Source organism: Terrapene carolina, unplaced genomic scaffold (assembly GCF_002925995.2).
Source record: "Terrapene carolina triunguis isolate 2854851 unplaced genomic scaffold, T_m_triunguis-2.0 Scaffold113, whole genome shotgun sequence".
Classification (NCBI taxonomy): Eukaryota; Metazoa; Chordata; order Testudines; family Emydidae; genus Terrapene; species Terrapene triunguis.
The window spans coordinates 19,330,204-19,340,600 of record NW_020664464.1 but is presented as its reverse complement, the minus strand read 5'-3'; the positions used below and the strand labels follow the sequence as shown (position 1 = coordinate 19,340,600).

The 10,397-nt window shown below is 43.5% G+C and overlaps 1 protein-coding gene across 1 annotated transcript in view; it reads left to right on the top strand.

Moving 5' to 3' along the window:
* The first annotated feature begins 2,570 nt into the window (after window positions 1–2,570).
* Window positions 2,571–10,397, top strand: part of TUT7 (terminal uridylyl transferase 7) — a 38,925-nt gene continuing 31,098 nt past the window's right edge. The window contains exons 1-5 of the mRNA XM_026652339.1: window positions 2,571–2,591; window positions 5,189–5,305; window positions 6,402–6,579; window positions 7,048–7,136; window positions 7,641–7,692. Coding sequence (XP_026508124.1) covers window positions 2,571–2,591; window positions 5,189–5,305; window positions 6,402–6,579; window positions 7,048–7,136; window positions 7,641–7,692 — 457 coding nt within the window. The remainder of the gene's footprint in view (window positions 2,592–5,188; window positions 5,306–6,401; window positions 6,580–7,047; window positions 7,137–7,640; window positions 7,693–10,397) is intronic.

The following is a 10,397-nucleotide window of genomic DNA, read 5'->3' as shown; positions in this document are numbered from 1 at the left end:
ACAGCTATTTCAGTGCTCACAAAAATTAGTATTAACTTATGATGAGCAGCAGAATTCCACGCATTATCACTTATTTGATATGCAGATTTCATTAATCAGAGCATTTATATTGATCAGGGGGAGGCAGAGTTCTGTAAGAGCATAACGACAGGACTGCAGAGCTCAAATGTTTTACTGCCATTAGCTAGAGCAGAGGTGGGGAAACTACGGCCCATGGGCCAGATCCAGTCCGCAAGTCGTTTTATGCTGGCCCGCGAGCACCTGCTGCGGAGCGGGATCTGGGGCTTGGCCCCACTCCGGCACTCCACCTGGGGGGCCGGGTCAGGGGCCCCACCATGCAGCTTGGCCCTGCTCCGGCACTCCAGCCGGTTCTGGGGCCACACCAGCTCCCGGACGCAGCCACCTGGGCCCGCTCCGGTGCTAGGAGGGTCGGGGGCCGCTCCATGCGTAGGAGCCAGAGAAGTGACATGCCACTGCTTCCGGGAGCCACTTGAGGTAAGCGCTGCTCGGAGCCTGCACCCAACCCCAATCCCCTGCCCCAGCCCTGATCTCCCTTCTGCTCTCCAAACCCCTCGATCCCAGTACAGAGCACCCTCCTACACCCCAAACCTCTCATCCCCAGCCCCACCCCAGAGCCTGCACCCCCAGCCAGAACCTGCACCCCTTCCTGCACCCCTGCCCCAGCCCTGATCTCCCTCCCACCCTCTGAAGCCCTCGGTCCCAGCCCAGAGCACCCTCCTACACCACAAACTCCTCATCCCCATCCCCACCCCAGACCCCACACTTCCTCCCGCACCCCAACCCCAATTTTGTGAGCATTCATGGCCCGCCATACAATTTCTATTTCCCGATGTGGCCCTCAGGCCAAAAAGGTGCCCACCCCTGAGCTAGAGAGTCAGTATGAAAGAATGGCAGGGAGGGGGTGACACAGAGTCAAAATGGGGAAAACCCATTCAGGCTTCCTTCTCTACTTTTTTGCTACTAGGACTTCTAGCAGAGTACTATTCCTAGAGCCTGCTTGCTCATTCCTTGTTTACTATCAGCTTCTGGCTGGTAGGTACCAGATAAATTTGAAGGACACCTCACTAGCCTGCTGCTGGTAGGGAGAAAACGCACACTCTGCCCAGCCTTGTTGCAGCTATATGGAGATGGGGTCTCTGCTCCTCTAGTCTTACTCCAGCCTCTTGTCTGCTGCAAGAATGGTGGGTTGTGCGGGTCTGCTTTTGGGTGTTGAGTTATACTTGCAGTCTCTGGTCATAGCTTTCTCTAAATGGCAGCTGAGTGAAATTTACATTATTCTTGCCAGTTACGCTGCTGCCCACAGGGTTCTGAACAGTAGCATTAAAGCTACATACATGGTGGTAAAGCAGGACTCCCAAAAGGATTAGAAACTTAAGATTTTATTTTTTTAAAGTTGAGCAGAAACTGATGGTTTAGACCAGGGGTGGGCAAACTTTTTGGGCCGAGGGCCACATCTGGGTGGGAAAATTGTATGCAGGGCCGGGGCAGGGGGTTGGGGTGCGGTGTGCAGGAAGGGGCTCAGGGCAGAGGAGGGGTGTATGAGGGGGCTGAGGGCAGGGGGTTGGAGTGCAGGAAGGGGCTCAGGACAGGTGCAGGAGGGTTGTGGACTGCGGGAGGGAGCTCGGCAGGGGGTTGGGGTGCACAGGGGTGCAGGGTGCAGCAGGGGCTCAGAGCAGGGGGTTGGGGTGCAGGAGGGGTGCGGGGTGCATGAGGGGGCTCAGGGCAGGGAGTTGGGGTGCAGGAGGGGTGCGCGGTGCAGGCAGGGGGCTTAGGGCAGGAAGTTGGGGGGCAGGGTTCAGGAGGGGTTCGGGCTCCGGGGTGGCAGCGGCACGCATGGGGCCAGGGCAGGCTTCCTGCATGCCTGCCCTGTCCCTCTCCCTGTCCCCGGCCCTAGCACCGCTCCGCTCCAGGAAATGCTGTGGCCCCTGGGGGAGGGGGCTCCGCGTGTGCTGCCCTTGCCACACCTCCAGGTACCTTCTCCGAAGCTCCCATTGGCCGTGGTTCCCCGTTCCCGGCCAATGGGAGCTGCCGGGGGAGGTGCCTGGAGGCAAGGGGCTGCAGGGACGTTCGGCGGCCGGATCCGGCCCACGGGCCATAGTTTGCCCACCCCTGGTTTAGACCTCCTGCTTGCCAGGAATATTTCCTACTTGCTATTGGCATGTGGGTGGTTAGATTTTTCCAAGTTTTGACTTATTTATTGGCTGTTGAGAGGCTTCTAAACAAATCTCGCATTGGTGAATTCTTAGAGTAGCTGGAAACTATTGTTAATTTTCAAACTTCCACTGTGTGATTCACATGCTCTTCAACAATGTTAAAAAGTCTTCTGGCCCCTCTCCCATCACTTTCTGCAGGATTTTAAGTTTTTTAAAAAGTTTTTAGCCCATGATGTAAACAGATGCAGTATTATCTTCCTCAGTTTGCAGGGAGAGGGCTCTGTTGCTGGTAGCTTTGCCAAGCTATAGAAGAGTGACACTAACAAGGCTGTGATCAGTTTCATGGCTGCCTGTCAGAACCCTGAGAGCCAGAGTTTGAAAACTCCCTTGAACTGAATGAATAGATATTTTGACCAGGTGAGTGGACTGAGTGAAGCTAGTGAGCTACTGGCTTGTTTTCTTGAGAGGGAAGAGAAGAAAGGTGGCCACTAAACTGCTGTTGAATTCACAGGTTCTGAAGCCTAAGGAGTGGAGTGGGTTTCAGAGCCCAGGCTCCAGCCTGAGCCACAACTTCAAAGTGCTGTCTACACAGGTAGTTTTTAGAACACTAGTGTGAGTCCTGCTAGCCCAAGATTGTAAACGTGGGCTGGGAGGTTCACTTCTACTTGATCCAAAATGCTGTGTAGACATATCCTTAGCCATTGGGCTAATTTGTCAAGCCATTCTATGAGCATCAGTAAAATGAATGTTTTTATACTGCTGTCGGACGAAAGCTGTGAACAGCAGATGCAGGCACTGGAGTTATTGGGTGAGGAGGAATGTCTTTTAAAAAAAAAAAAAAAAAAAGTTGAGAAATGAGTAAAATATCAGAGATTTGTCTTTCCCAGCTATTGCAGCAGACTGAAGGAAGGATGACGTTATTAGGGAGAGATGGAATTGCGGAGGACAGAGACCAGCATTTTTTCATTTTCAGGAGTTAAAAAGCATAAGACAATTCCTAGACAGAAGCTGATATGGCATTCCTTTCATCACCTTGAAATCTCGTTTGAATCATTTCAATTAAAAGTAGTTTGAGACACTATATATGCTGAAACTCCTTGCCATTTTTTGTGGTTTCACAATCAAATGTTTGGGTTTGTTTTAATTTTTCCTCTTGCTGGGGATGGCCTACACAAATGGGAAGCTAGCTAGACAAAGTGCTATCAAATGCCCAAATAAATTGGAAAAATAAATCCCAATTTTTTCAACGCTAGTAATTTTAGGCGTTCCTTATAGCAATGTTGTTTTTTAAAAAGTACAATATGAAAGTTGACAGTGCTTCTTGAAAGATACGCGGTTCAAGGGCAACCTTCCTAAATATCAGAGCATGAATTCTCTTTCTGCTTGTTGGAGCTGGCTTCTAAAAATCAATGCAGGAAAAAAATCTGATGCCGGTGGAAGCATTTCAGAGTAAGAAAGATTTTTCAAAAACACTTGGAAGAGCCCACTACTAGGGTTCCTAAACTAGAGGTGAGCTGCAATCCTGGCTCTCATTTGAAAATCTGGCCTGTAGTTACTCATTCCTGCTGGAGCCAAAGATCACTTGTTTTTTTTATTTGTACACTTTAGACCAGTAAGTACTGTTGCAAAAATGCTGATAAAGCTGCTCACAAAGCATAGATAGTATATTTACACCTAGACTTCTGCCACAAGCTTAGCTGTAAACATACAGTCTATTTTGCAAGACTTAGTACATCCATTTTTACATAAGTGGATTACTTTGAGGTGAAAGAGGCTTTCCTTCCCTTTTCTAAGTAGCTAAAAGGGATCACTGTCTTGTTTTTAATTTGCTGTTTTAATTGTTTCTAGACAATCGTAGCCAATATACTGGTACAGTTGAATAATGGGTGATACCACAAGAGCAAGAAGCTTTCATTTCTGGGTATAAAACACATAGGTTTTAATCTGTGAATTGAAGATCAAAGGCTTGCACTTTTACTGAAGAATTGCACTTTATTAAGCTAAAGGGTCTGTTAGTGATCCAATCCATAACATTTTAACAAAATGGGTGTTCAGTGGCTGGAAATGAATAAAAAGAGGCTTAGTGTACCTTTGCTTTTGACTACATTTAGTATTCGAATTTCCAAGTATCTTTCTATGTAATATTCAAATAGCTTGGCCCTAGGTTTAGGGTTAGGTAGGGTTGCCACCCGTCTCAGTCCGTTTTTTGGCGTCTGTGTCCGGGTGCCATTTAGGGTTGCCAAATGCCTGATTTTTGACAAGGAAGTCTGGTCGAAAAGGGGACCTGGCAACCCTAAATGGCACCCAAACCAAAAGTTCGGTTACCACAGGGCAGGGGGAGGTGCCATGTCACACTAGCCTCTGCTCAGCTGGGGCCACCTCCTACCTGCGGGCAGGCTCCTTGAGACGATCCAGCAAGTGATGGGGAGGAGGGGAGAGGAGCGAGCGATGCTGATAGTCTTGGGAAGAAGAGGCAGGGGCAGGAGTGGGGCCTCGGGAGTTACCAGCAATTATAAAGGCCGGGGAACCATGGCCAATGGGAGCTTCAGGGGAGGTATCCGCAGGCGAGGGCAATGGCGGAGCCCTCTGTCTCCCTTCCCCCCCAAGGGGCTGCAGGGATGTGGTGCTGGATGCTTCCAGGAGCGGCGCGGGGCCAGGGCAGTCAGGGAGCCTGTCTTAGCCCCACTGCGTGCCCCTGCCACCCCAGAGCCGCTCCAGGTAAGTGGCGCCGGGCCAGAGCCCACACCCAAACCCCTGCTCTGAGCCCCCTGCTGCACCACGCACCCCTCCTGCGCCCCAACCCCCTGCCCTGAACCCCGCACCCCCTCCCACACCCCAACCCTGCCCCAGGCCTACATTCATGGCCTTGCATGCAATTTCCCCACCCAAAAAGTTTCCTCGGGCCAAAAAGTTTGCCCACCCCTGTCCTAGGACAATCTAACTGACCTTGCCAGATGTGTTAAATGAAGGTAACATCTTTCTATATCTTAGTTGATTGCCTATCTCAATTTTAGTGTCCTCGAAACTACCCAACAACCAAGTATACCTGCAAATTATGTGATGCTTTGATTGAGTCAGTGACATTTGCTCATAAACACATTAAAGAGAAGAATTACAAGAAAAACATAAAGGTGAGTTAATGACTCTTTTACAAATCCATTCTTTATATTTAAGTATTGTTATCCTGCTAATGATGATACAATTATATTAACCCTGAAGTCTTGCCTTGTTCTTACCATGCTTAATATTCTGCTAGTGTTACATAGAGTGCTTCTCTATATAATGTCTACCAATGTCCATTGACGTTGGTAAAAGCAACAAATACGTAGTTTGAGACTTTTTTCCCAGCATAGAGTGAACTCAGGACTGCCTCTAGGAGATTACTGATATCTCCTAATAACTATACATTAAATGAAAGCTCCCTTTAATGATGATTCAGTATTATTGTGTAGGTCATAACTTTTAAAGTTTTGTTATAAAAAGCTGTAACAACTTAACCTTATTTGTTGTTCACGAGTTGTGTAATAGTATAATTAAATGTATCTGCTCTGTTCTTAATATGTCATTTACTGGAGTTCTGACAGCCATAATATACTTGATTTAGAATGAGTTGGTAAGAATGAATTTAAAAATTTTAATTGGCATTTTGAAAATAGCCTAGATAAAATGAAAAGGTTCTTGAATACTCCAGTATGAGAGAATATATATCAATAATTAAAATAAGAGCTTTATATTTTATATTTATTTGAAACTATTGCCAGCATAACTGCATTTGACATTTTATTATTACTGAAAGAAACTCCTGCTGTGCCTGCCCCTCTTCCCCGCCTTTGCCCCAGAAGACAAAAGGAATTGAAAGGGATGTACAGGGTTTCCTTTTTGTCTTCAACTTCATTATCCCATACCAGTCCTTATAAGGAGAAAGGGATGTTTTTCTATGCCTTTTATATAGGTGTATCGATTTTTGTAAATTATTGAAGCCTCGTGAAGTCTCTAACTCTTTATCTAGATAGATGATATACAATGATTCTTTCTACCTACCCTGGTTTCTCTAGACCTTAATTGTGTCCTAACACATCAACTGTTTGAAACTGCTTACTAGCTCCATAATATATATATGGGCAGACAGAAATGTTTATGGCGGTAGGTTGTGTGTACCCACCCCTACCTCATTAAAGCAATTGAAGAGAGTCATTTAAATATGTTAAAATATGGTTGTCCTTGAAGGAAAAGCAAGAAGAAGAACTGCTGACTACCCTGCCTCCACCAACACCTTCCCAGATACAAGCTATTGGCGTTGCCATTGAAAACGTAGTGCAAGAGTTTGGCTTAAATAATGAGGATTTGGAACAAAGACTCAAAATTAAAACAGCGATGGAAGATTTATTGCACCAACAATTGCCAGGTATAACTCTGCCATTTGGTTTGATTGTCAAATATACTAAAAAGAAAAAGCATCTTTCTCCACATGAGTAATCTTAATCTCTAAAATTTTGACAAGTTGTACCACTAATATAATTTGATTTTGTCAGTATGTTCTGCTTGGTGACGCAGTGCCAACATTTTGGCCTGAAGATTGCTCCAAATTACATCAACTGTCACTGACCTAGTGGCTGGGAATCAGCAGGGCTTAGAGGAGGCCCAAGCCAGGTCCTGTTGGGTGTGGCCTCAATCCCTTCATCAGCTGTAGGGATAAGGTGTAGGAACTGTTGTGCTACTGAAAGATACTTCAGAATTCGGGTGATCCTCTGATGGCTGTCTACACCAGTTCTAGGACTAGAATCTGCTGGCAAGGCATTGCAAAGTGGCTATACTCCAACCCAAGATTTGGATTAAGATGTTGAGTAAATTCAAAAAATTCCTTTCTTTGCAGATTGCTCGCTAAGGCTGTACGGCTCTTCCTGTAGCAGATTTGGTTTCAAAACTTCTGATGTAAACATTGATGTCCAGTTTCCAGCCAATGTACGTAAGCAGGTTTTTTATTATAGATGTAAAAATTGGCTTTAATTGACATTTATAGTAACATTTAAGCAAGTAATAACAAAGATGCCAAGTGGTATTTACCAAAATATATCGATCCAAGGGGAGCTATCGGTAACTGTATCGTAACTAAAATCATCTTAATCTGTTATGAAAATAGTATTAGTAGTGGTATTACTCTGTGTTAATAGCATCTTCAATCCAATGAACTCAAAACACTTTACAAACACTAATCAGTTAAAACTCACCTCCCAGCAACCCTGTGAAGCAGATCAGGATATTTATACCCATTTTACAGATGGGGAAACTGGGCTATAGATGTTGTGACTTGCCTTAGGTCACACAGTGAGCCTGCAGCAGACACAAGATCCTTCTCTGTCTTTTCAATATGAAAGTATAATTTAAACTACTGAAATATTTGAAAAATATTTTTTAATGATGGATTTTTAATAAACGTCTATTCTATTATATGACTCCATTTCACAGATGGCTCAACCAGATGTTCTCTTACTTGTACAAGAAAGTCTGAAGAATAGTGGTAAGAAATACTTGTTCACTGCTTTCAGTTTCATTTCAAAATCACCCCTTGCGATTATCACAATACTCTTTCTCTGAATGCAAAACATTTTTTAAGTAGATGCATCGAATCAAATGCTTGCTTCATTTTTACAGAATAATGTAAGTCTGTCTCCGTATATAGTTTCATTCTTCTTATACACTAGTAAATTAACAGGTACAAGAGTAAAGGTATTAAGGTTACATAATTGGAGGAGGGAGCATTTTCTACATTGAATTCCAAAATGTCTTCACAGCTAAGGAAAACAGTTGGTGTTTTTATGTTGCTATATTTACTTGGTCAGTGATCTTGTAGAGTCTTAAGCATGTGGAAGTAAATGAGACTACACAGTGCATGAAGTTAAGCAGGTGCCTAAGTCTTTGCAGGAGTGGTGCCTTGGATAGAATTATATGGTGGTAGCCTAAAATTCGGTGTACCACAACACTCTAAGGTGTAACATTCTGTAATGATCCCCAAGCTCTTTCTGTGAGCACTGCTGATGGTAACACAGAAACAAAGGTTGATTGTAATATTCCTCTCCTAGCCCATAATGTAGTGCAAATCTCCCTAGGGTAAGGTGTGCTTCTTTACATACCTTAGAGTCTCTCATCAACAGAAGTTGGTCCAATAAAAGATATTACTTCACCTACCTTGTCTCTTTAATATCCTAGGACTGACGCGGCCACAACACTACATAACTAATGCTGTCAGACAAGCTGTGTAGCTTGTCATGTGTAGCTTGTCATGTGTAGCTTGTCATGTGTATTCTGACAAATGACTTACCCTTAATCGATAATGGTAGATACTAAATGCATCACTTGTATAATATCTAAAGAATTTAGCTGCTTTAGTATTTCATTCAAATACTCGCTCCAGTATGTCCTTTGGTGGTAAAAATTCTAACTGTGTGCTCTCATTCACATCAGGAATGGGGATGCCATCAAACTCAAAGTGAATTGTGCTGCCCCCCCCTTTCCATAGGCTAGCTTGTGAGGATGGTTTACCTAGCAGCATAGGTGTGCATGGTGCTTCTTACTTGAAATAAGACTGACTAGTCTTCATCCCAAAGTACTTAAGGCCTTATTTTCAGATCCTAGCCTCCTTTCATGTGTATACAATTTTGTGCACACATCTGCACATACAGTTTTGGTGTGCTGATGTTTCGTACACAAGATAGAATGTTTATATGCAAACTCATCACCTGCATGTTGAGGTACTAAAAAAATTCCACTCAGTCCTAATTTATGCACATCAGTGAAGACTGGGTTGAACCCAGCTGAAAACGGGGTCTTTACAATCTAAATAGAACATACACAAAGGAAAAAGATAGGGAGGGTGGCTCCTTTTCTATTTTATCTTGTGTGTGAGGTTTTACCCTTCTTTCCACTCTTTCCAACCACCCTCCCTCCTCCTCCCACCCCTCAAGTTGGGAGATCAAGGATTTTTTTTTTTTTAAGATTATACTGATAGGCCCTCCCACATGCTAAGAAGTTTAAAAACAGATTTGGCAAACATGTTTGTGTAAAGCATGTTACTCTAAAACTGTCTTTAAATACAGTTTTGTTAATAGTGTATTTGTTTACACTGGCCAGCTTATCTACAGTAGCTGAATTGTTCTTTAAAAAACAAAAAGTTGTAAGCTATTTCCTGATATAGAATAACTGTAATGTAGAGGGGGACAAATGTATTGCTATAAAGGAAAGTATGTTTAACATGTAAATAGTAATTAGACTTTATGCCTTTTTTTGCATATCTTAATGTATTTATACCTTCCTCGCTAGTCATTTGCATAACCTGGGGGAGAATGAGATTAACTTTGTCCTTCCACTGTGGTTCAGCAATAAACAAACACTTGGGTATAAAATAGTAACCTGTGCTTTGGAACAGTGAACTCTAATTGGAAATTAGAACATGGAAGAAGGCATTTATGTGACAAGTTGCTTGTACTAACATTGATAAAGAATAAAGCGTTTCCTTCATTGTGCAAGGCCTCAGGAGCACTTCCCAGTTAATTTCTTGCTGTTCTGTAGTGTCATCAAAGAATGCTTCTACACTAATAGGTCACTTGTATTTGTGTGTGTGTGTAGAGTATTTGGTTGCCACTTTAAAGAAAGTCTGTAGGGGTTCATCCTGGGAAAGTAGGTGTTTTCATTTACTGTAGCTCTCCTAATCTGTCTTTCCTATAGCTGTGGAAAACATACTGAACAAGGCAGCATATAAAGCAATAGATCTAGATCATTTTGACTGGCTGATTTCAAAGCTGTTTTGAACTGGTCAGCAATTTTAAAACCCTGAAGTGGCATGATGTGCTGTAGTTTGTTGGCTATTTGAGCAGTGGCTGACCCCATAAATATAAAACAAAAAACTAAGTAAACTGAGGTGATATCAAAGCAAGAGACTGAAGCCTATTTGAAAGGAAAAACGAGAATGTGAAGAGACCAACATTAAGAAGAACTGGGTGTGAGAATTGGATTGTATAAAGTTGATAGAGGAAAGGACAGAAAAAACAGGTGGAATTATCACAATAAAATAGACCTATTAAAGGCAGATTTATATAATGTCAATAGGGCTGGTATAATATCTAGATAAGAGGTCTGAATAGGATATTGAGGAAAATTAGCTTAAATGGTTTCATTCTGTTTAACTGAGATTACCCTGCACCCCTTCATCCATCACTTTTGTAATGT